Source organism: Erythrolamprus reginae, chromosome 6 (genome assembly GCF_031021105.1).
Source record: "Erythrolamprus reginae isolate rEryReg1 chromosome 6, rEryReg1.hap1, whole genome shotgun sequence".
NCBI classification, from domain to species: domain Eukaryota; kingdom Metazoa; phylum Chordata; class Lepidosauria; order Squamata; family Dipsadidae; genus Erythrolamprus; species Erythrolamprus reginae.
Genome location: NC_091955.1, coordinates 30,817,536 through 30,844,415, shown reverse-complemented (window position 1 = coordinate 30,844,415; position 26,880 = coordinate 30,817,536). Strand labels below are relative to the sequence as shown.

The 26,880-nt window shown below is 42.3% G+C and overlaps 1 protein-coding gene across 2 annotated transcripts in view; it reads left to right on the top strand.

Moving 5' to 3' along the window:
• CFTR (CF transmembrane conductance regulator) overlaps nt 1–26,880 on the top strand; it is a 142,817-nt gene that overhangs the window by 84,650 nt on the left and 31,287 nt on the right. The window contains exons 21-23 of one of the 2 annotated variants that reach the window (XM_070755458.1): nt 594–694; nt 14,004–14,246; nt 14,393–14,548. In XM_070755458.1, coding sequence (XP_070611559.1) covers nt 594–694; nt 14,004–14,246; nt 14,393–14,548 — 500 coding nt within the window. The remainder of the gene's footprint in view (nt 1–593; nt 695–14,003; nt 14,247–14,392; nt 14,549–26,880) is intronic. The other variant, XM_070755459.1, reaches the window with a different exon arrangement.

Genomic DNA, 26,880 nt, shown 5'->3' with positions numbered 1-26,880 from the left:
ACCACGGTTTTTCAAAAATATTAATTAAAAAATACTTCACAGTTTCCCCCCCTATACCACGGTTTTTCCTGCCCGATGACATCATATGTCTTTGTCAAACTTTCGTCTGCCTTTAAAAAACATTTTTTAAAAATAAACTTTACTAAATAAACATGGTGAGTAATAATCTGAATGGTTGCTAAGGGAATGGGAAATTGCAATTTAGGGGTTTAAAGTGTTAAGGGAAGGCTTGGGATACGGTTCATAGCCAAAAATAGTGTATTTACTTCCGCATCTCTACTTCGCGGAAATTCGACTTTCGCGGGTGGTCTCGGAACGCATCCCCCGCGAAAATCGAGGGAACACTGTACTTAACATTTTCTGGCCATGTGTATCTGAAGCTCTTACGGCTAATTTCCAATTGCAAAAGTGATTGCCCTAAATTTAAGGGCTGCCCTAATGAGCCAATAATTTTGGATATCACTTCTCTTTCCCTCTGTGCAGATTTACCTAGGTAAATCTGCACAGAGTTTTATATATGTGTATAATTGCAAGCCAGAACACATGCACACTATGATTCATTCTGGAATTTTATACATGTTTCCTACTTATAGGTAACGGGGTAGGAGAAGTCGGCATTGTTCTTACATTAGCCATGAACATTATGGGAACATTGCAATGGGCTGTGAACACAAGCATCGATGTAGACAGTTTGGTAAGAATCTTAAACATTTCTTGGAAAGTAAATACAGTGGTATCTCTACTTAAGAACGCCTCTATTTAAGAACTTTTCTAGATAAGAACCGGATGTTCAAGATTTTTTTTGCCTCTACTTAAGAACCATTTTCTACTTAAGAACCCGAGCCCAGAAAAATTTCCCATGAAATTTGAGAGCGGCACGAAGGCCTGGCCAGTTTCCTGCCATTCCCCTGGGTTTCTTTCTCTGGCGCAGTGTATGGGAGGCAGCCTTGCGCCGGGTGTATGGGAGGCGCATGCTCCTCCTCACTGCCTCAGAGTCCCTCTTTTTTTTTTAAAGCCTTAAAGTTTTGGATTTTGTTGATTCCCCTCACCTCACCTTTTTACTTTGGTAGCGACTGTCCTCCTCCTCTTCTTCCTCCTCCTCCTCCTGATTCCTATGGGAAAAATTGTTTCTTTTTACAGACATCAATGTGCAAAACTAGATGCACATTGCTGGAAATGATTAAGTTGCATGTCAGGGAACTCTTTCAATTTGGAAAGTTTCATATTTATCTATTTAATATACCTCTGTAAGCATGTAATAGATTCTTAGCAGTTCATACACAAATATAAAAACATTGTTTTTAACAGTAGTCAGCTGCTTAGAGTCACTTGGGTAGCCAAACAACTTGAATAAATAAATAATAAAGGACAGCAATTAATAAAAATTCAGAATGTAACTATAATTTATCTATCAAACCAATATTTGAAGCATTATGAGGCTGGTAAAGTGAGGAAATAAAAAAATCACATTTTTTTCTGGAATCATGTTATTATGGGGTAGAATAATCAAATCTTGAAGGCCTGTCTACAGAGGAGTACAGAAATGGTCTTGAAGAGGAAATGCAAGAATGGTTATATGCAGTGATGGGCTCCTACGGTAGAAAAACGGTAGAAAAATTTTGGTCTCATACGGTCAGGTACGCAGAACCGGTAGAAAAATTTTGGTCAGGTATGCAGAACTGGTAGAAAAATTTTGAATCCCCCTCTTCTGGGCTCTGGGTATATTTTTCCTATCACAATAAATGAGGTTGAATGTGTATAATTTTATTTTAATTTTTATTAAAAATAAACTTACAACACAAAACAAAACAAAACAAAACACAAAAGACATTTAAAAATGTTGGACATTATGAGATGTGCCCATAATACAACTCTAATAGTGCTTATTTTATATTACATAACTTATATTTACATAATATACATCAATACAAAACAATGATCTTATTCAGGTATCTTTTAGTTTTCCTTCCCCCTTTTTTTTGAACCGTTCCTCTAACATTTACTTTCCAATTTTCCAGCATTTATTGACTCTCTGTCTTTGCTTTTTCCTTTTCCCCCCATCCGATCATAGAACCTGTCTCAACAGGTAAAATATTCTAGCTCATCTGTATTTTTCAGTTCTTTAGTTAAGCTATCCATTTCTGCATGTGCTGTTATTTTTTCAATTACTGTATATCTTTCTCAGTGGGCATATTTTCATTTTCCAGTATTGAGCGAGAACTATTTTCTCTACTGTCGTTATGTAAAATTAAATACAATTGGTTTTTCTTCAAAATTCTCATGGGCTCTAACTAACACAAAAAAGTTCAGGATTCTTTTCTATTCTCCTCTCTAACATTTCTCTAGCCATGTCTGGATTTTCTCCCCATATCTTTTAATTTTCTCACAGCCCCACCTCATATGATAATATGATCCAAATTCTTTGTTACGTTTCCAACATCTGGGTGAACACTTTTTATCTATTTTTGCTAGTTGCATGGGGGTTATGTGCCACCTGAAATACATCTTATACCAATTTTCTTTATAGGTTGTGGCTAGTGTCATTTTAAAATTAATTAATTTATTATTTATTTATTATTTAGATTTGTATGCCGCCCCTCTCCGCAGACTCGGGGCGGCTTTATGTAAATTTATGTTCCACATCTGTTGCCATTCGCTTAGATTAATGGTATAACCAAAGTCTTGGGCCTATTTAATCATATTTTCCTTCACTTGTTCGACTTCCATTTTGTAATTTAGTAGACAATGATACAATTTTTTTATTAATTTCTCCTCTGGGCCCAGTAATATTTTATCTAATGCTAATTTTGTTCCAATACCCCCATCTCTCTTATCTTTTTCCTGTCTTGGTATTATCTGTAGGTATTCCCACCATTCCAGGTCAATCCCTTCCTCTTTCAATTCTATTCTAGATTTTAAAACCCCTTCTTCATTCATCAATTTTTTGTAGGTTACTACCTTACCTGTTTTTCTAAAGTTTGGATGAATAATTGCCTCTAAGGGTAAAAACCAGTGTGAAATGCTTCCATATGTTTGTTTCTTAATCTTCAACCAGACACTCAATAATGAGTTCCTTATTACGACAGATACCAGAATAAACACACGGACCGTAGAGCTGGGATTGATGGGTCACTTTATTAATTAAATCTGGACCTGTAGAGGTGAATCAAATGGGGCGGAACTCACAATCAAAACATTCCTCGGCAACTATAGGCAAAGCTCCTTGCTGAATCAAGGAATGATGCCTTTGACCTTGCCTTGAACTTGGCCTTGACCTTGCCCTGCCTTGCCCTTAGCCACACCCAAAAGCATGTGGGAAGGCTCCACCTGGCTTGTCACCTGTAGGCTTGCAGCAGGTGAGCCCCAAAGGCACCCCCTCCCCAATCACCCGAACCAGGTAGGCTTTGGGCTCCTTCCAAAAGGTGCCCTAAAGGATATCACACAATTGCTGTTAGCCCCTTTTATCCACCCATACTGGCACAGCAGGGGGTCAAATCTCTATTTAGGCTTGCTTCTCCATCCAAACCTGCACCAGCTCATGCAAGCACTTCTACAGGTCCCAATAAGCTTGTCAAAGACCCATTTGGCTATGGGTCCCCGGCAGCTTGCCACAAACATTGGGGCCAAGCCCCTTGCCAGGCAATCTGGTGCCATAACCTGTGGATCCGCCTGACCTGCAGGTCCACTCTGCTTGCTCACATTGAGGTCAAGTCCTTCTCTTATCCAGTGGGCCAATGGCCTGCAATATCACCATCAACAATCCCCATGAGGGGATCTCCCCTTTGGTCTGGGGGGGGGAGAATGACAACAGCTTGCTCCGTCGAGCCAAGCCGTGCCACAGATATTGAGGCCAGGCTCCTCACCAAGCAATCTGGTGCCATGACCAGCTGGTGCTGCTGCTTGCCCCACCAAGGTCAAGCTCCACCAACCCCCACCCCTGACAGAGTTCTCAGTTCCACCACTCTTGTTTCGCTACCGCATCGCCAGCCTGGGTTAAAATGTTCAGTTTGGCCCTCATGGTCCGGCTTCAAACGACGGGGTCTAGGCTCCAACTCACCCAGGAGAACTGTGAGAAAAGCAAAACACATCTGTATTTTTACTTAAAGACCAATAAGGGAGTGCAATTACTGACAGGCCTTTGCCGAGACCGAGACTACAGGTCTGTAAGGTCACATAGTCACTCTAGAACCCTTTGGTGACCTGATGCAATTCCCGCACTATTCCCTTTACCCTTTGCCTGAATGTCAGCTAGACTCCAAGTTGCCTGGTTGAAGGGACCACTGTCAGTGAAGGGGCTGCAGAAGAGGTGGGGCGCGTGTTCTCAGCCGCTTCGCTGGAATGCCCGCCCCACCACTCTTGCAGCCTCTTCGCTGGGGGTGCTTTCGTCCAGGGCTATCAGTGAAGGGGCTGCAGGAGAGGTGGGGTGGGCGTTCCAGAAGTGCTCGGAGAAAGCACACCCAGCGAAGTAGCTGCGAAAACGCTTTCTCCGAGCGCTTTGGGAATGCCTGCCCACCTCTCCTGCAGCCCCTTTGCTGACAGCCCTGGATGAAAGCACTTCCAGTGAAGGGGCTGCAAGAGGGGCGAGGCAGGCGTTCCCGAAGCGCTTAGAGAAAACCCTCTCACAGTGCTTTTGCTGGGAGTGCTTTCGACGAGCCAACCCCTTCGCAGCTGCCCCTCGGCTCCAGCCCCACCCTCCCAAAGGGTGGGGCTGTCACATCCCGGCGGATTCCATCCCTCTTGCCAGGACAAGAGGATAGTGGCGGTGGCGGCGGTTTCCCTTTCAGAAGCAGCAGCAGTGCCGAGAATGTCATATCCACCGCTGCCACCCCACCACCACCTGCCCTCAAACAAGAATTGAAATGCCAGCAGTAATGGGCAAAAGGGGTGAGTTTTGGGCTTGCACACATTAGTCGCTTTTTCCATTGATTCCTAAGAGAAACATTGTTTCATCTTTCGAACTTTTCACCTTACGAACCTCGTCCCGGAATCAAATAAGTTAGTAAGACGAGGTATTACTGTATTTGGAGAGCTTCTAAGAGAAAGAAATCGTATTGTTTTAGACTTCTTCAGTTCTCTGGAATATATGAACTTCAAAAGGAAACTGCAAATATTTATCTAAAGTTCTTTAAAGTGTGATTACCAGCAATGATCTTATAATATGTGGTTTTATTTACATATACTGTACCTACAGACTGAATGTATGAGTTGAATGCTTTGATTTAACCCACACCAAATCTTAGAGATATCATGGAAACAATATGAGGTTTTCACAGAACTAACCTATGATTTCTTCCAGTCTTTCAGAATTGCCTATTTTTCTTTCTCACAGATATCACTTATACCCTTCCATTGTTCATCTTGACTAATTTTTGTTTCCTTAATATAACTTGCTTCTTTAAGTACCTTTTCAGTTGTGCAGAAGCTGAATTTCTGGGACTGTGAATGCGGTCACCATCTTGTTCTCAGCTTTTTTGGAAACAGGTATTTTGGGGGGTGGGGGGGTGGAGGAATTTCCCCCCCGTTTTTTTTTCTTCTGCTCATACACAGAAGCCATGTTTTTGGTACTGTGCATGCAGTCACCATCTTGTTTTCAGCTTTTGGGGGCGGATTTATTTTGGATTTTTTGTGTACACAAAGCATGCATGTGGCCAATTCAAAGCTGGCCCCACAGATGTAATATGTTCATCGTGTCCAGGGCTAGATAGCAAGTGCTGCATTTTGTGCTCAAAAGGTTTATTAGTGGTATTTAAATTCAACTTATTTTCACATTCCATTGTATAAGAAACAGACTAGCAGAAAAGTACCGTAACTAGCTAATCACAATTTTCCTCTATTTCCCCACCATGAATAGATTCTTTCTCACAAAATGTACTTTTCCATGAGAATTGCTCATATTGTTGTCTTAGAATTAACAGATCAGTGTAATAGCTGTGTTTAAGTAAGTATCATTACTGTTGAAATAAATACAGTACAAGTATACCATCTATATAGTTTAACTCTATTATCAATGAATAAAAATTGCAAATGACTCCTTTCCAAAATGGCTTTCTCTTACCCACTGTTAGAAACTTAAATGGCCACCAATCTGCCCCCCCCCTTTCTGGGCTTCTCACTTGCTCCATGAGGACTCAGGAATTCTGTTGAGATGGGGAGGAGACCCCAGAGATGGCGTCTGCATATCAGAGGGTAAAGGCAATTTGTCTTTTCCGGATTTCACACAGGATCAAAACTAAAAGCAGGGGCATCCCAAACTACATAGGAAGGACACTTTGAAACCAACATATACACAAACCACACCCCAAGTTCATACAAAGAACCAGTACTCCTATAAAGCCAAGTCCTTGTGTTCCATTTTCTCCGTAGCCTACCCTCAAGAGCAGAGCTTTTATTCTTGAGAATAAAATCTCCTTTTGCACAGTATGCTTGGATTTCAATTTTCTTTGATTTGATCTTGCTTTACCCTTGCTTCCATTTGTTCTTGCTTTACCCCTGCTTTACCCTTTAGCCTTGCTTTACCTTACTTTATGCAAGAACATAAAGTTCCCAAATTATTGTCTTAATATCATGATCTGTTCTTTTTGCTGTCAGAACCAGGGTTTTTTGGCAATGCTTTGGCAGGATTTGAATGAGAACACTTAGGAATGACCCAAGATGGACCCATGTGGGAAGGGAACTCTTAAAGATCCTAGGTTCCCTTGAAGTCTTTGGGTGTATCCACCTTTCTGTCAGTAATTTCATTTTCTTAAGCATCCCTGGACTATTAACGTTCATGTTTTGAACTTAGTGTTTCATTTTGTTCTTTGCTTTTTAAAGTTGATTACTGGTTGAATGCTGATTTATTTCAACTTCTTGCTAGTTGTTCTTTCTTCTTTTGCTTTCACTTTGATTCATCTTGTTTTCAATAACCTTAGTTCTTGCTGCAAGGAAACAAGGTATAGGTTTGGGGTTTTTTGAATGGTAAAGTGTTTCGTTTGACTTATATTAATATTGGATTTCTATATTTTTTTGAATTTGCAAAATATTTACATTGTTATTCTGTGTAACTTGATCAGGGAATAAAAAAATAAAGGGAACACTTAGACAACACAATATAACTCCAAGTAAATCAAACTTCTGTGAAATCGAACTGTCCACTTAGGAGGCAACATTGATTGAGAATCAATTTCACATGCTATTGTGCGCATTCAACTTTGTACAGAACAAAGTATTCAATGAGAATATTTAATTCATTAAGATCTAGGAAGTGTTATTTGAGTGTTCCCTTTTCTTTTTTTGAGCAGTATATTAATCAGTATTCAATTGGGTGAATAATGTGTTAATGTTAATTAGGGTTTTTTGCACCTTTTTAATTTTTTAAATATATTGTGGATTTTTTTTGTTTCTTTATTTTGTTTATTCTGGATATTTTTGCAGTTGTGTATTTTAACTTACTTTTGAATAAAATAAAAATTTTGGAGGAAAAATAATATTTTTCTATATATGATGGGGACATTCCAAATTTTAGCAATTGTTCACAAATAGAATGTAACAAATTTTGAAATATGTAATTTTGTTGTAATTTCAAATATTTAAATTAAATTTCACCAGACATTCCTTCCAAATAAAGTGAATTGGTAGTATGTCAAAAGTTCTCTATAGTTTTTTATTAGAAAAGTTACTTGATTGTGCAGTAGAAGAATGACTAACCAAACTATGGAAATAGGTCCTCTACTCAAAATAACTTCATAAAAAGTGAATGTGATGTCGAATTTAATTCTAATAGGAACCAATCAGCTGCTGAATTTATTACAATTAATATACTGATTTGTGCCATATCTAAAATCTGACTTTTCTGAAGAATAGTATTTATATATGCCATTCTATTTTCACTATTAATGTTAATCAAATTTAAAGCTTCAAGGAGACATTCAGATTTTGTTTAGAAAACAGATGCAGTATACTTTATAATATCCCAATTTTCTAATATATATTATCCTCTAGATATGTCATACTTCTAATTATATTTCATTCCATGTATTTTAGGGGTGGGGGGTAAAAATTTTAAATTATTTCCTTTGAACATATATTCAAACAATGCAGTATATCATCTAATTTTCCATAAATAAAATGCAGTATTTTGTTAGTAACTGACATCAATCATCAAAAAAGTTGCAAGTTTTCTAGTTTTGTCAACCAGTACATAACATTTTCTTTTGATTAAATTCCCTCCTTAATGTTCCTTCAAAAAATATAACAACAATCATAATTCTAACTTATTAACTATTATGCCATAGTACTTCCTTCCTTTTTATACATTTTTCTATAAACTAAGAAAAACTTGTATAAGCAATCAAATATTAACAAAAAGAAATAAAAAAATAAAGCATAATAACACAAAAATGTCAGACTTCTTCCTCCCTCTAAATAGTACATTTCTCAGATTTTTAAGATTATTTCAACCCATTAAACAGTTAATACTTATCTACTTTTCTTACTTAATTATTAATCTTAAATATCAATCAATTTCAATCATTTTAGAAAAAAAACGTTTCTGAATATTCTCTAATTTCGCTGTCTTTAATAATCTAAATCAGTATTTTATTATAATCAATACTAATAATACCAATAATCAATTCCTAAGCTCATATATCTAATTTAAAAATAATTACAATTAAACAAAGCAGTTAAGAAATATTCCAAACTTAATCAACCCTTCTCAAACTCCAATTTCTTTAATCTGAGCAGAACTCTGAACCGAACCCCTTTTTAAAATATTTTTTTATATCCCCTTTTAGTCTCCTTTTCCATTTTATTCTTTCTATTTCTTATCTTCACACCTTCAATTTTTACAAATATCAGCTTTTTATATTTTTCCACCCAATCACTTTCAATATTATATTCTTTTTGAGTCTGGCTCCCAAATACATCCTTTCTATTTTTCTTTTTTGCTAATTTCAATATGCTCATAGTAAGACATGCAATCAACACCCCAATCATTGACCAAACAATTCTTAATACTGTCATTTGTTAAAATAACCAGGTCATCCAATTTAATAACATCTCCTTTAATCAGTTCATTCTTCCTCTTGCCAATATCTTGTTTTCCACATCCTCGTAGTTGTTCTGCAGGATCCTCTGCTCCTCTTTTCTCCTTTGAATCATTCGCTTCTTTTGTTTCTATAATGATTCATGTACAGTCTCTAATTGATTCTCTGAATTCATTCATAATTCCTCAAATATCATTAAAAATTTCTCTAATCTCCTGGATCCCCGATTTCTCCATATCTGCAGAAAGAACTTTTATATTCCAGCTGTTTAGATAAGGAAAAATTGTCTTGAACAGCCTAGTATGTTACTTCCACCAATTTCATAAGATGTAATGCAACTTCATGGATTTTTTTCCCAGAAAGTTCATTCAAAGTTCAAGTCCAACTCAGAGTTACCACGATCAGGGCCGCTGATAGACGGGTATTACTGGGAGGGGCGTACCGGGCCCGGGAAAATTGAATAATGGGGGGGGGGGCAGCGCTTCTCCTGCTGAGCCCAGTCCTCTCCCGGTGGCTTTCGGCTCCTCCCGCCGAGGAGCTGCAAGGCTGGCCTCGGAGCCCCGTGCGGCCAGCGTTCCCTCGTGCCCGGCAGGCTCCCCTTTCCTAAACCCCCACCAGCCCCCTCCTTCCCTTCCCGCCCTGCCCTCCTTCCCCGAGGCGTCCCTTGCCCATCATCCCCTGCTGGGCAATGGGGCAGCGGGACTGCTAGATGGGCAGCTCTTCCGGCGAGGGAGGGAGGCGCCAATTTGGCCAGGTAAGGAGACAGAGTATCGGGGGGGGGCACTCTGCGAGAAAAACGGGTGGACTGCCGAACAGAGGCCCCCTAGCCCCAGGGGATGCCCGTTCATGGGGGTTACCAAAAATAAAAGGCGCACCCGGGAACAACCCGATCCCGGGGGCTGCTCAGCGGTGCCGCGGAACTGGCTGAGGAAAAGAAAGGTGAGGGGGGGAGGTAGCCAAGCCTGTCTATCCGCCCCCGTTCCCCCCTAAATCCGTCACTGTCGCCTCTGCCAGCGCCAGCCCGCGGGACAAAGCCGGCCACGTAGCCACAGCCGAATATGCCACCTGAGAACGGCCCAATCCCGGGGGCTAGCAGGCAGGGCAGGCAGGCGAGTGAAGGCCCAGTCAGAGCAAGAAGCCCATCCACCCCCTTCCCCTCCTTTCTCCTTCCGTGACCCTCCGTCTCCGCTCCGCCCGCAACACCCGAGACCTAGTCACGAGCTGCTGTCCACAAGGGGGGAGGGAACGCTATGGGGGTAATGACATTTTTAGCAGATCGGCAGGACCACATCTTTCTTAAAAATTAAGTTTTTTTTAAACCATCTGCGCATGCGTTGTGCTAGCCAGCAGGCTAACCGGGATGAGGCAAAGGGAGGGCGAGGAGAGAGAAACAAGCAGGTTGCAGTGGCCAATCAGCACCGCCTTCCGGAGCTGCATAAATCAAACGGTCAGCCAGCAGCTAAGGAGCTTTTTTACTTTGGAGGCAACCCAGCGCTTAGGATCCAGGGCACCTCTCAATTGTGCCCTCTCCCTGGACTGGGAGCAGCTGTGCATAGGGGGATACGAGTTGCCTTCTCTCTCCTCACCAGCCCACCCCCACCCCTCCATTTCTCTTTCTTTTCTCTTTTTTTAACCCCCCCCCATCACCAGTTAGGGCAGGCCAGCTAAGATCAGGCTTTGAAATGAAACCCCCCTTTCCCCTCTCAACCCCCGAATCTAGGCATTCTTCCTGCGGCGACCCCTTCCCTTTGGGCAGAGGGGGAACCAGCGGGACCCACTGCCTGATCCAAAGGGATCCCGGAGATCCTGAGACTTGGCTCTTCAGCCCTTCCGCCCCACTCCTCCCCTTTCCCTTTTTGTCCTTCCTCTGTCTTCTTTCCTTTCTCTTTCCCTCCTCTCCCCATTCCTTTCCCTTTCCCTTATTCTTTCCCTTTCTTTTTCTTTCCGTTCCCTTTCTGTCCTTCTTCTAGCTCCTTTCCCTTTCCCCCTCCCACTTCATTTCTCTTTCCCTTTCCTTTTGCTTTCTTTCTCTTTCCTTTCCCTTTCTGCCCTTCTTCTATCTTCCTTTCCTTTCCCTTTCTTTTTTGCATATTCTCTCCTTCTTCTATCTTCTTTCCTTTCTTTTCCTTTCCTTTCTCCTTCTGCAGGGCCACCATCAGGAATTTTGGGGCCCCATACAGCCTAAGTGTCTGGCCTCCCCCCGCCATTTAAAACTATTTTAAGTCGCCAAGCCACTCCATCCCCCGGGGATCATTTCCCGCTTCACGCCAAGCGAGGCGGTCCCATAGGCCAGTGTTTCCCAACTTTGACAACTTGAAGATATCTGGACTTCAACTGGCTTCGCTGGCTGGGGAATTCTGGGAGTTAAAGTCCAGATATCTTCAAGTTGCCAAGGTTAGGAAACACTGGCCTATGGGACCGCCTCGCTTGGCGTGAAGCGGGAAATGATCCCCGGGGATGGAGTGGCTTGGCGACTTAAAATAGTTTTAAAATGGCAGGGGGGGGCCCCAGACACTTAGGCTGTATGGGCCCACAAAATTCCTGATGGTGGCCCTGACCACGATCAAGGTTTCTTCTCTTATCAGCTTTTTAAAGAATGTCTGTCCTCCAGTTAAGTTCCCTTTTTTTCTTTTTCCAAGGCCAAACAACATATGTTAATTAAGTAAGCAAATAATTCTCCTGCCAACAAACCTTCCTCCAATAAATGGCAGCACCATTAATCCAACAAGGAAAAAAACTTTAATTCCAATTTTAAAATGTTTAGCCCAAACAGAGAAAGGAAGGATTCTGAAATTTAAACAATTTAAATTCTTTTAAATCATGTCTTAATCAAACTCAGCATCCTAAAGCTGTTAACTGGATCTTAGCTATCACTTTCTAATCCAGTCAACAGATATTGAACAGTTCTGACACTAATTGTTCAGCTTCCTTGTATCTCTTTCCTCTTATTCAAAAAACAGTTCTCTTTAAAAAGAAAAAAATGGCAAATCATTCAACACAACTCACAATTTTCTTCCATTCCACCTCCAGCACAACTCTTTAGAAATTCCTTTCTTCTTTCCAGATGACTTCCAACATACTAGCATTTCTCTTCCTGATACACAGTTGAGCTGTGGCTATGGCGACCAAAGCCGCTTCACACTGCCACTGGTGGAGGCTCCAGGTAATCTGTCCATGGGGTATGCTGACCCCAAAATGGACCCTTTGCCAAGTCCCTTTCTTCACCTCTCCTTGGGCCGATTTGACAGAATTGGCACCCCCGAACGGCAGGGATTTAGATATCTTCCCACCAGAGTGCTGAGGATTCTGTCTCGCTGGGCCGGTGACCATGCTCCTCTCTCCATATTTTATTTTTTTGTAGATTCAAATAATTAAATAGTTTATTTAATATTTAATTACATTTTAATTCAAATAATTTAAAATACGTTAAAGAAATTGTTTCAGACAAGTGCAAACACTTTTGAAATTACTGTGAGATGCTACATATTTCTAGTAATTTGAATTAAAAATTCAGAACTCTTTCAGCAATGATTCTTTTTATGTAATGGTGTAGGTTCTAATACTGCTGGTTTATCTGTGAAGAAGGACAAGCATACACTTGAATATAGTTTGTGCATCATTTTTTGAAATGCAATCTCTCTAAATATTATTGGAATTCTTTTAATCAAATGTACAGTAAAAGAATAGTTACACCTTAAATTTTTCTTTATTATGCATGCACTCTATATTATACGATGAAATACACTTGTTATGTTGAAAAATACTTTCCATTTAACATTAGAGACACTTCCTGAAATATTTTTTGCTAATTGGAAAAGAGCATGGGATTTCTGGGTTCTGGAATTTGAGCAGTGTTGGAGAGTAGTACTTGAGTGCTGAGATGATTAAAATGGTATTTTAAAGTAGCAGCATAACTGCAACAGTTGAAGGATTAAATGGAGAGTAGCCATTGGAGGAACAAATGTTGTGGCTCCATTTCCCAACTGTAGAAAACATCTATCTTATTTAAATCTTAACTTTCAATATATGTATTTTAACTTGTGATACCTCCTTTTACCTAGTTTTGTTTCCCAACCAATTTAATTTTTGTTCCAGATTAGTTGCTATAGCTAGATTTTACAGGCTAATTGTTCACTAAATAGTTCTGAGACTCTCTTTTCCTGGATTTTCTTCCTTTTTTTCTTTTTAAAGTTAGGGTCTAAATAAAAAAGGAATCCTCTAACCCAGCTCTAGACACTGTGCTTCTGCACATTTCTTTGCTGCCTTGGCTGTCCCAGTTTCTTGGCAGCCATGATGGCTGCTATTCTTGTTGTGGATGAGAGGGAAAAAGCCCTGGATCAAGCAGGAGACTTTCAGTTCTCTGCGACCAGCAGGGCACCCTTCTTTGCTTCATCACTGCTACAGGGTTGCTTTAGTGCCTTTCGGAGCCCTCCGTCAAGGAGAACATAGTGTGGGAGCGCAGAGACCCATTCCTCATATCCAATCTTATGGTGATGTAAGCTGGAAGTCTCCACTTTTCATAGCATCTCCAAGCCAGGATATGAAGATCTTCATTAAATTAGTAAGTAAGATGCTGGCAGTGTTAGGCTCGCCTAAGTAGACTGCAAAAATTAGGATCACCACTAAATTACTGCAAAGAAATATAGAGTTGCTGCATAACTTTTTGCTATCATCTAATGACCATCCATACCTTGGCATCCCAGATCTGGGACTCTAAACAGTATGGAAATGTTTTATTTTCAGTAACCAAGGCTTCCTAAGGACTGGAGGATATCATTAAAGAAGGAACCGGTTTGGGAAGAAAGATATGTCAGTCCAAATAGTCTGTATTCATAATTTCAATAACAAAATATAAAGATAAATGTATTAGCATCTAATGTTCTCACTCATACTTTCTCTGTGATATCAGTCTATATGTGTGTGACCAAGAGATATGTTAAGGAAAGTAAAAAAATTTAAATTTTCTTTGGTTTTCAGATGCGGTCAGTGAGTAGAGTATTTAAATTCATTGATCTGCCAACAGAAGAATCCAAACCTTTACCGGCATCAAAAAATAAGGAGCTTTCTCATGCTGTCATCATTGAGAATATGCATGTAAAGGAAGAAAATATCTGGCCATCTGGTGGGCAAATGACAGTGAAGAATCTTACTGCTAAATATGTAGATGGAGGATTGGCAGTGTTAGAAAATATTTCCTTTTCAATAGGTTCAGGACAAAGGGTAAGAATATTTTCATTTAAACCCTATCCAAACCAAAAAACTATGAAACAGAAGATCCAACATTTTTTTTAAAAAAAAAATTAATTTCTGTTTTCAAATTTATGAATGCCAGTTCCTTCAATATTTTATGTTTATCAATATTTCAGGTGGGCCTTCTAGGAAGAACTGGCTCAGGGAAAAGCACTTTGCTCTTTGCTTTTTTAAGAATCTTGAATACAGAAGGAGATATCCAGATTGATGGTGTCTCCTGGAACACAGTCCCTGTACAGCAGTGGAGAAAAGCATTTGGAGTAATACCCCAGGTAAATCGGTACCAGTTGTGAATTTTTTTCTTCCATTCAATTGTTTCCAATTCTCAGAGACTTCCTGGCCAAATCTCTATAGTTCTCTTGCTAGGTTTTTCAGAAGTAGCTTGCTCCTAAGCCTGAGAGAAAGTAACCAGACCAAATGTACCTATCAATATATTTTGTTCATATAAAACCTTCAGATGCAATTCAATATTAAGGGTTTTCATTAAGAGACATACAAGGGAAAGAATATAAGTTGCTTGGATGTAGTTGTGAATTTGCAGTGCCTTTTACCTCATTCCTTTGGTTTGCTCATACATTTTTGAGTTTTAGCTAAACCACAGTTCACTATACTATCAGAGTGGACGAAGTCTAATTGCACACATTTTGTTGACAAAGAAGATGAAATGTAGTTCAAACTAAAAATATTTGTAAGGCAAATATGTATGCAAATTGTAATTTTCTCAATATAGAAATCATGACAGTAGTAAATTAGTGGACAAACTGAGCTATGTGACTGAAGAAGGAAGCCCACAAAAACGACCCTCTTTTATGGAGAAATAGTTTGCATGTTTCTCTGAATCAAATGAAAATTCAGAATGAAACTGTAGCAAAACCCCTATGACAATCATTAAGCGTTGTACCACATGATTCTTGACAAATGTATCTTTTTCTTTTTTGTACGCTGAGAGCATATGCACCAAGACAAATTCCTTGTGTGTCCAATCACACTTGGCCAATAAAATTCTATTCTATTCTATTCCAAAAAGACAAAGATTCATCATCTAAAATTGAATATAAGCCATTAATTTCACAAATTACAACCAACCCCCCTCTCTCTACCTTGAAGGATATCATAACCCTCAAAATTTCTCCTCCCCTCCACTATGACAATAATCAATAGGATGAGAATAATCAATCCTCCCCTCCACTATGACTATAATCAATAGGATTAACTCTGGACAGTGAAAAACATGTATATTTTAGTCCAATTTTAAAGTCTCTTTAAAAGTTAAATCTTCTAGTGGTCCCCTTCAAAGTAATTACCTACTTTGACCCTTCTTAGCTTTTGGAGCTTAGCTAAGATTAGCTCGCAATGTTAAAATGTATACCTGGAAGTGAAAGGAAATGCTCAAGTACAGGAATCACTTGGTTGTAATTTTAGATGTTATCGTACTTAGTAAAATTTTAATGTCTACATTACAATTTAATATATGCTGCATTCTGGATCTCACTTAAAGCTATTAGTTAGGTTGTTTTATAAAAATATTTTAACTTTGTCTTAAATTTCATTTATCACCCACTAAAATAGATTAACCCCCCCCCCCAATACAAACATTTTTTACAGAGCACTTTGCTTGAAGTGGCCTAGGATGACAATAAGCTGAATTGAATTGAATACTGGAATTAATTAAAAGGAGAGGATAGAAGATACAATCAAATTTTATGCAATGTTTTTGAGCAAGCATGAATAATAGGTTTTAAAGGACACCTTTAAATTATGAAGTAATAAGCAAGAAGGCCCTAGGATCTTCAGGATTCTATATTCCAAGGAAAAAGATTAATGTTAAAAATATAAATTTTTGCATTTCTCTTTGTTGGAAGTTATCTTGTTAGTTTCTCTCTATTGGTCCAGGTTATAGAGATCCTCCTGAATCATTATATTGGCACCTAACCTGTTTGCTATTCTCCCATTTTTGTGACACTGCCAATTTGATAATATTTTCTAATCCATATTTGGATTAACTGCCAATTTGATAATGTTTCCTAGTCCAAATCATTTGACAAATATGTTGAACAATAAATGACCTGTTATAAAATCTTATAATATGTCATTCGACATTTCCCTCCATCTTGACATAGAACAATTGTAATTCAGTCGGGATGATTCAACCAACATGGTATCCATCTACTGTAAGTGCAGTCCATTCTCCACTGCATCTGGAAGGAGAGTCCAACATGGTATTTAACCAATCCTATTGGTAGAGACTGAGTAAAAAATTAACATAATAATAAGCACCGCCCCCAGCAGTCTCCCATGAGCCTCAGTTTTAAAAACTCAGTCCAAGAGTAGAGTCATACTGAGTTTGCTTAGAGTAAAATAAATGTTTTTTACCATGTTTAATGTGTTGTTTTTGTCTCCTCTCCAGATTGGAACAGCGTTGGAGCAGGGGTCTCTGTCCTCCGAGGACAACACCCCCACCAATCTCCTTAGGGGCTGTTTCCCTCCGCGGGATCTGCCCCCAAGAGGAGCAACTCAGCCCGGAGTCACTGGCCTCCGCGGTCAAACGAGGGCTGCGGGCCGAAGGTGGGGGGGTCCGCCCCCCCCACTGGGAGGCCCGAGACGAAAGGCACCCCAGGGGACTCCGTAAGACGAGCGGAGTCCCGATCAGCTGTGAAGCGGCGAGGCCGCTGGTACCGCCGTCGCCGCCGGGAACGCTGCGAAGCCTCGGAAGAGGCAGGAGCCGAGTGGTCCCCAGGAGGTTTAAGGACGTCGGGGAAGCGGCGAAAGGCGAGTTTCGAGCAGCGAGGCGTTTGGAAAGGGCGAGAAAGCCCGCGAAAACGCTGGGCGCCGCCATCTTGGGTAGCCCCCAGGAGAGCGATAAGAGCGCCGGCCGGAAGGGCTTCCGGCAGCTGTAAGGCGCCAAAAAGGGCTTGGACTCTAGAGCGCAAGCGCAACAACAAGGGGTAGCCGGTCGCCATTTTGTTCGACGTGACGAGGTGCAAAAAGAGGTTTTCGAGCTCGGTGATCAAAGCAGATTGCTAATTGTGAGTAGAATGGATAAACAAACCGGAGAAAGCAAGGCGGGGTCACCAGTAGCCCCTAAGGAAAAGGAAAAGGGGAAGGCTAAGGAGAAGTCCAAGACCTCCCAGTCTCCAGCCTCGGCAGCCTCACTTAAGGAGGCAGAAAAGCGCATAAAAGCGCTGGAGAAGAAATTAGAGGCAGCCTTGCAGCCTTCCCCTTCAGTGGTGCCCCTGACTCAGAGGCAGGTACCCACTCCTGACCCCATGACCCCACAATCAGCCTATGGGCACACGGGGGCCTTCCAGGAGGGTGACTGGTCACCAGATGGACAGTTCTTTTCAATACCTCAGGTGGCACCTTCCCCAACTCCGTCTTGGACACGACCTGAGTCAGTGGGGCAGGCTCAAAGAGGCCCACAGGCCCCTTCAGCCACGTTCACCCCTACGGCAGCCGGCCTGCGGTCACAGCAGGGGTCCTGGCAGCACATGCCCGCAGATATGCAGGAGTTGATGGCTGAGGTCTACGCGCAAGGGGTGAACGCAGGATCAAGCCAGTATGTACGCCGAGCTGCACCCCAGTCAAGAAACCTTTGGCCAGCACCGCCCCCCTCGGGGCTGGGGTCCCTATCAGAAGAACCGGCCTTTTGCGAGGACAGTGACAAGGAGTACGAGTTCTCGGAGGATGAGAACCCGCCGGAGCAACAGCCTGTAGCAGGTCTCTTTAAACCAGCATTGTTTAGGACCTTGCTTTTTAAGGCAAAGCAAGTAATGAACCTCCAGGGAACCAAAACAACAGAAGAGGACGCCGGTAAGACTTCAGCTTCGTTGCTTAGGGAGCCCCAACCCGAGACTGATTCTATTCCGGCTTCACACATTTTCATTGAAGGAGTCAAAAAACCGTGGCAATATCCCGCAGCGGCCCAAGGACCGTCTAACCTGGAGAGGAAATTTTATACGTTTGATGAGGAGGTGGAAAAACTTTTAGAGTTCCCTCCCATTGACCAACCAGTAGTGACACTGGTTTCCAGTGCCCTGGTTCCCTCCGAGACGGGAGAGAGCCTAAAACCTGAAGACAGGAAGGCGGAAACCCTGTTGCGCAAAACCCACCAGATGGCTGGCTGGGGGTTCAGGGCAGCTGCTGCGGCCTCCTTCTTCAACAGAGCCTCAATAATGTGGCTCCAAGAAATGCAGTCACGGATTGGACCGGAGGAGGGTAGATTACGCCAGGATTTAAGTAAGTTACTGGCGGCAGCAGAGTTTTCGGCCGATGCGACCCTCCACGCGGCCAAGTTCGCCAGCAGAGGCATGGCTACCACACTCTCTTCGCGTAGACTTCTGTGGCTACGTAATTGGCCAGCTGATTTGAAGTCGAAGTGGCGCCTGGCTTCAGCCCCATTGCAAGGTTCTATGCTGTTTGGGGAGATCCTGGATAAGGTCTTAATTGAAGACAAGGACAAGAAGAAGGTCCTACCTAGATCCAACAGACGCCAAGATAGGAGGTTTACTCCTTACACGAGACGTCAGAACCCTCGCTGGGACGCATCTACCAGCTCTGGACAGACACAGCGGCCCTTCAGCCAGAATCAATATACACAACAACCCTTCCGGAGCGACCGCGGATCGTTCCAGGACAGACAGAGGGGATACCAGCAGCCCAGGCGGCCCTTTCGGGGGTACAGTCAGAGAGGGTTTCGTCGTTCAAAATGACTCAGCCGGGAGTCTGCCGCTGGGAGGAAAATTGCAACATTTCAGTCCCTCGTGGCGGATGACGTCTTCAGACAGGTGGGTGCTAGCCACCGTGTCGGACGGACTACAACTAGAATTCATAGGACAGCCCCCCCACCGTTTTGTACATTGCCCGGTAATCCGGGACCCTCAAAAGCGACAACTAATCCACAAGGAGGTGGCACACTTACTGGAGATACGGGCCATCGAACAGGTGCCCCCAGTGGAGGAGGGAAGGGGATTTTATTCCCGGATTTTCCTCGTACCCAAGGCGTCCGGAGGATATCGAATGATACTGAACTTAAAGCAGCTGAATGTCTTTATAAAGTACAGGAGATTCCACATGCACTCCTTACAAACCATACTCCCTTCAATCAGGACTCGAGACCTACTTACCTCAATAGACCTGAAAGAGGCCTATTTACATGTACCGGTACACCCGGCCCATCGGAAATTCCTCAGGTTCTGTTCGGAGGGCATTCACTACCAGTACAAGGCCATGCCCTTTGGCCTATCTTCAGCCCCGCGAACCTTTACCAAGTTGCTGGATGCGTTGACGGCACATCTAAGGTCACACTCCATCAGACTGATGGCCTACCTGGACGACATAATTATCTTGTCCAGGTCCCCAGGTCAGGCCAGGGAGGATTTGTCCAGGACGGTGCGGATACTAGAAGCCCATGGCTTTACCATCAATTTGGAAAAAAGCCAGATGGTTCCCGCTACCAGACTTCAACATCTAGGAGCCATTATCGACACCATAGCAGGCACCGTATCGCTCTCTCCCGAGAGACAAGAGAATATCCACCGTCTTGTTACCGACCTGACCCGTCGCAGACGGGTTCCATTGGCACTGTTGTCAAAGGTGTTGGGGACACTAGTGTCCGCCATCGGGATTGTACCCTGGGCCAGGCATCATATCAGGGGCCTTCAGTGGTTCCTGTTACCGGCCCAGAGGGCCAGGATCAGCCATTCACACAGATCAATCAAGTTACCCAGGGCAGTCGCAAGATCCCTACAGTGGTGGACCACCGGAGCGATCCAGGGAGGCTCGCCCTTCAGAACACAGGATCGGCTCATCCTTACCACAGACGCCAGTTTATACGGATGGGGAGCTCACTTGGGCCGTCACATGGCCCAGGGCATCTGGACATTGGAAGACCTGTCCCCGGTCAACATCAACTTCTTAGAGCTGAGGGCTGTATTTTTAGCCCTCCTGGCTTTTGCTCCCATAGTAAAAAACAGACATATACTCATATTAACAGACAATGTGGCGACCAGGGCCCACCTGAACCACCAGGGGGGCACAAGGTCACACCGCCTTATGGAGGAGACCACACGGCTTTTCAATTGGGCCGAGACTCATCTAGCATCCCTCACTGCGGAACACATCGCCGGGATCAGCAACACCAAGGCGGATTGGCTCAGCAGGGCGACTCTGGACCCGTCCGAGTGGAAGCTCGACCCGGAACTCTTCACACAGCTGACCCAGAGGTTTGGAATACCTCTAGTAGACCTGTTTGCCACCAGCCAGAATGCTCAACTCACGAGGTTCTTCACAAGGTTTCCAGACCCGAGAGCGGAAGGAACGAACGCCTTGTGGACACCTTGGCCCCAGGGGCTTCTGTATGCCTTTCCACCTGTAAACCTGATCCCGAGGGTGGTGGAAAAGATCCTCCAGGAGAGGGCGGAAGTACTCTTAATTGCCCCTTACTGGCCGAGACGTCCGTGGTTCGCCGACTTGATGGCGCTCTCAGTGTCACCCCCATGGAGGATTCCGGACCAGGCCATCTCTCTCAGCCAGGGGAACCTTCACCATCCGGATCCCCAATGGCTTCACTTGACAGGATGGCACTTGAAAGGCATAGACTAAGACAATGTAACTTGCCGGAGAAGGTCATAGCTACTATGCAGGCAGCTAGGCGTCCATCGACCTCTCGAATTTATCAGGCGACTTGGACAGCCTTTTGTAAATTTTGCACTACACACTCTATTGATCCTGGGGTGGCTTCTGTTCTTGATGTTCTGGGGTTTCTACAGGTAGGGGTAGAGCAGGGTCTGGCCCCTAATACCTTGAAGAGACAGGTAGCGGCTTTATCTACCATGATCCAGACATCAGAGTCTCGAACGTTAGCACAACATACTTGGATTCGGGATTTTATTAAGGGAGCCACAAATAAACATTCTCCTCCAGTCAGGAGATTTCCATCCTGGGATCTTACACTGGTCCTACAAGCGTTGACTAAGCCTCCTTTTGAGCCGCTGAGGACTATACCAGTCAGGTTACTTTCCTTGAAAACGGCCTTCCTTGTGGCGATCACATCCGCCCGCAGGGTGTCAGAGTTGTCAGCATTATCCGTAAGAGCAGATCTCTGCCATTTTTATCCGGACAGAGTGGTCCTTAGGTTGGATCCTTCATTTGTGCCGAAGGTAAATTCGGTGTTCCATAGGAAGCAAGAGCTAATCTTGCCTGACTTCTGTACTCATGGAACTCATCCATCTGAGTTGTTATGGCATAAGATAGATGTCAGGAGGGCTTTGAAGATTTACATTAGGAGAACGGAACAGTTCAGGAAGTCAGAAACTCTGTTTATCTCTTTTTCTGAGGCTAGATTAGGGCTAGGACTATCGGCAAAATCTATTAGTAGGTGGATTAAGGAATGTATCTCTGAGGCCTATAAGGCGGGAGGACATACCCCTCCAGAGGGGATATTAGCTCATTCCACCAGGAGTGCGGCCGCTTCAGCAGCTTGGGCGACACAAGCGTCCATCGAAGACATTTGTAGAGCAGCAACCTGGGCAGCACCTACCACGTTTATTAAGCATTATAAAGTGGACTCCTTCGCTTCTGCGGAAGCGGCTTTTGGCAGGCGAGTCCTTCAGAAAGTTTGTGTTTCTCCTAAGTCCCTAATCAGACCTTCTCCCTCCCATGGGCCTTGAGAGCTTTGGTATATCCCATGTTGGACTCTCCTTCCAGATGCAGTGGAGAAGACCCGTTGTACCTACCTGAACGGTCTTCTCGATGCACTGGAAGGAGAGTCCAAACCCACCCGGTAGTTGAAGGTTAGGGACTCCGGAAGTTGGTTTGGCTTGGTTTGGATTGTTTATTGTTCAATAAATTTGGTTATCCTCTTTCATTGGTTCTTCGTTTTTAAAACTGAGGCTCATGGGAGACTGCTGGGGGCGGTGCTTATTATTATGTTAATTTTTTACTCAGTCTCTACCAATAGGATTGGTTAAATACCATGTTGGACTCTCCTTCCAGTGCATCGAGAAGACCGTTCAGGTAGGTACAACGGGTCATCTACCTTTTGTCATATCTTTTTTTCCCTGGAATCTCATATGAGGCTTTGCTGAACTCAAAGTATACTTTGTCCATCATATTTTTATGGTCAAGTAAATCAATCACTTTATCAAAAAAGGAAATTGGTTTGGTTTGGCATGATTTATTTTTGATAAGATCATTCTATTAAATGTACTCATTTTGTCTAGCATCAATGTCAAGCTGACTAAATTGATCTGTAATTAACAGGTTCCTTCCTTCCCCCTGGTGTTGATTTCTCCATGATCCTAGAAAAAGCTTCCAAGATATTTCCACAACCCATTAAATATTCTTGCTTCCTAATACTGGCTTATTCTGTTAATGGCAATTGAACTTAATTGAATGTAAAATTTCTGCCAAGTAATTGAAATCATTGATCTGACTTTTTTAGAATGAACTGGTGTGTGGATTATCATCTTCACTTATCATCACAACAAAAGCAAAATTCTTTCAGGAGTTAAACTTCCTTTCCTGTAAAGTCAGTATTTCATTAGTGGGGGTATAACTGCACCCCAACTTTGGTGGGGGTAGGAGACAACATGATTGGATTTTGGATTAGGAAGTGGTTGATTTTTCATCAGTTGTTAATTGCTAACTGTTGCTTTTAATAAATTTCTCAAGACTCATTGAAGAAAGGGCTGTACATAATAGAATTTTCTCTGTAATAGCAGGCAGGTGGTCGAACTTCCATTGGCTCCACCAAGTATTATCAGTGGTCCAGGAATAATAAGAGATATAATCCAATAACAGTAGAGTTCATAACTTCAATTTTCCTACCACAAACAGAATGGAAATTGGGATTATTTGTGTTTAGATATTTTAAATTTCCTATACTGCAACTATATTCTGTTCTGTTTTGTTTTGTTCTGTTGCAACGGACACCGGAGTAAACACATGGACTACAGAGCTGGGATTTATGGGTCACTTTATTTATTAAAAATCTGGACCTGTAGAGGTGAATGAAATGGGGCGGAAATCACATTCAACATTCTTAGGCAATTATGGGCGAAGCTCCTTGCTGAGCAAGGAATGAAGCCATTGACCTTGACCTTGACCTTGGCCATGAACTTGACCATGAACTTGGCCTTGACCTTCCTTGCTCTTAGCTATACCCAAGGCATGTGGGAAGTCTCCACCTGGCTTGTTGCCTGTAGGCTTGCGGCAGGTGAGCCCCAGAGGCACCCCCTCCTCAATCACCCGGGCCGGTTCAGCTTTGGGCTTGCCCATCATTTTCCAAAAGGTGTTCCAAAGGAGATCATGCAGTTGCTTTGAACTCCATTTTCCACCCCATACTGTCTACCCCAGTGACCAAAGGGATTTAATCTAATTGACCTACTTTTATCAAATGACCCTGCTGGCACCCCCTAACCACTCTGCTCCCCATCCACTCCTAGTGTGGAGTAGGCATAAAAACAGCTGAAACTTCAATGTGTCACATTCACAAAAAAATCCTACTTGGCACCTGCAGGTGACCACTAGTCACACTGAGAAAGGGGAAGGCGGCCAGGTGCCTGCGATCATACTGACAATACTAAGGAGGAAGAGGGCAGGAAGTGGTGAGCCTGCCTTTTGTATTGTGGCTTGCCACCCAGCCTTCTGGTTCCATCATGGGGCATGATGGGTGATTGTGCTTGCTCGCGTGTTGCCCGGCCCTGCTGTAACCACTGGTTAGCCTTGAGCGTCTGGCCGACTATTTCTGTTGGATCTGTTGTCGGTTAGATACTTCCATTCAGTTTCAACAGGTATGCAGTTTTAGTTTAGTGATTCTGCCTGGCCTTTAGTTTCCTTAACTGGTTAATATTTTCTAATTCTAATATTGTTAAGTACAGTGTTCCCTCTATTTTCGCGGGTTCGAACTTCGCGAATAGCCTATACCACGGTTTTTCAAAAAATATTAATTAAAAAATACTTTGTGGGTTTTTTCCTATACCATGGTTTTTCCCACCCGATGATGTCATATGTCATCGCTATACTAATAATTTTTGCAAATAAATAACAAAAAAATAATTATTGTTAATAAATGATTATGTTTATAAATATCAGGATCACTAAGTGTCTTATTCAACAGTGAGTACCAGTAATAATGGTGAGTAAATGGTTGTTAAGGGAATAGGAAATGGTAATTTAGGGGTTTAAAGTGTTAAGGGGTGGTTTGTGATACTGTCCATAGCCCAAAATGGTGTATTTACTTCTGCATCTCTACTTCGCGGAAATTCGACTTTCGCGGGTGGTCTCGGAACGCATCCCCCGCGGAAATCGAGGGAACACTGTACTTGTAATTAAAGCTACTAAATGATAGGTAGAATTTATATTTGTTAGGATGTATTTCTTAATAATATACACTGTTCCATGGAAATTGTTGTCTTCTTATTGTTCTGCCTGACTGGGCTCAGACAATGTATAACAGTCCAAGGAAAAGAAATCAAACACACACGTGCTCTGCTAATCAGCAAACTTGTATTAGATAAACAAAAAAGGGTTACTCAAAAACAGTTCTTAGTGTCCGAAAACAATGATAGTGCAAGGCTTACTTCAGCTGCATACAAAAACACAGGAAAAAACAAACAAAGACAACCTGGAATGAGCCAAGATGTTTCAGGAGTCCTTTTGAAACAGATAAACAGCCACAGTTTGCCTTGGCCTTTGTTCCCTTTTATCCCTTTAGCCCTCATTAAGGGAACCACACCCAGCCCTCAGTATAAGAACCACACCCAGTCCAGGTGCTCCTAAAAGGACTTGTAATACTCCTTAAAGCGATCCCTTCTTTGCATAGCTCTTCGGCTACGCAGATCAATATATTGATCTGCAGAAAAACCCAGTGACGAAAGACTTTCTGAGGGACTGCATGCCAAATCCACTGGGCTGTCTGCTGAATCCTGTGTACCAGTGGCCTCATCCTCCTGGCTGTCTGCCATGTCTTCCTGGCTGTCTGCCACATCTTCCTGGCTGTCAGCCAGGCTTTCGCATTCACTTTGTGCCGCGTCTCTCCCATCAGTGGGAGCAACGGCTGGCCCAGGCCCAAACACAACACTTATTGCTTACTCAATATATTTTTTAAAAAAGATATAGTATTTCTAATGTTGATTAAATGCTTGAATTGGACTTTTCTTTCCTTATGTAAATAATTAAAATAATGTTTTTTCATGTCTTTTTCATGTCAAATCCAACACATCCAATTGATGTTTTAGGCCATTTTCTACTGTAAAATGGCAAACCAACAACCTCCCCACCCCACCTCGTGTTTCAAATTGCAGTCACTCAACTGCAGAATGCTTCAAATGATCATAAATGCAAGCTGGTTGTCAAACTCCCAAATGTGATCCCATGACCATAGGTGAGGGTCAGACATTTGTACCTTCAAGGACAGTAGGTAGCTTTTTAAAACTTTGTAGTAACTTTAAACAGTTGGTCACGAATTGAAGACTACCTGTACATACCTAATCAAATAAAGAATTAGTCTCTAGGAAATCCAAAAAATTTAAAATGATCCTGATTAACTATCTTAACAATAAAGGGTTAGGCAAAAAAAAAAAATTCACCAAAGCAAAGTATTTTTTAAAATTTTAATATAATATTATTATTAATAATATAATAATTATTTTCTGTTCTACAAAAATGTACAAAGTCTAATGAAAATGCTAGATGGATGGAGGGAGGGAGAGGGGGAGGGATGGATGGATGGATAGAGGAGAGAGGGGGGAGAGACAGAGACAGAGAAATATAGTTGATGATAGACAGACAGATCACTGTGCCTGGATTCAATTCTGTCCACAACTGAACTAAATAATTGGAAAAACACTGGTTTTTCATACATTGTACTCCAGTTTGTATCACATAAAATATAGTCCAGGGTAACGGGGAATGATGATATAGATATTATGGCATTATTGCACAAAAGGTGTCATTGTTCCATGACATGCCTGATGTCATTTTGATCTGTCATGGCTTCTAAGACTGAGGTCTTCAACCTGTAGACTGCGGCCCATTACTGTTCAGAACCATGCCATGGAAGCACTGGGCTAGTGCAAGCACACCTGTGTACATTCGGTTACATAAGCAATGGGTGCGCATGTCCAACGCTTGCGCAATAGAGCTGCATGCTCACACTTGCCCACTCATGCAAAACCAATCTTTCTCACCCTCCCAGTGGTTAACAAAGCAAGAAAAGTTGGCTTATGCCAGCAAGAATGACTGATCTGAATTGCTTACCTGCAACCCTAAAGATTTGCCTTCTGGGATAAAACAGTACAAAATATTGTGATTCAAATATTAGTGAATAATTAGTAATGTCATGGTGCCATTATTTAGTTTTACAGCTGATTAATTATGATTAATTAATTATGTTACACTTAAATCTTTTCCCTGAACATTAGAATGCAATTATGCTTGATACAAGGATATAAAGTTATGGCAATTTAATTCTGATAAACTTTATGTAACTCAATACCTTGGGTTAAACCAATTGATCAAATGGCCCTTATTTCTAATTTGCATATATGAAGAGTTAAGGAGTTAAAAATTAAGTTTATATGTTGTAAGCCGCCCTGAGTCCTTG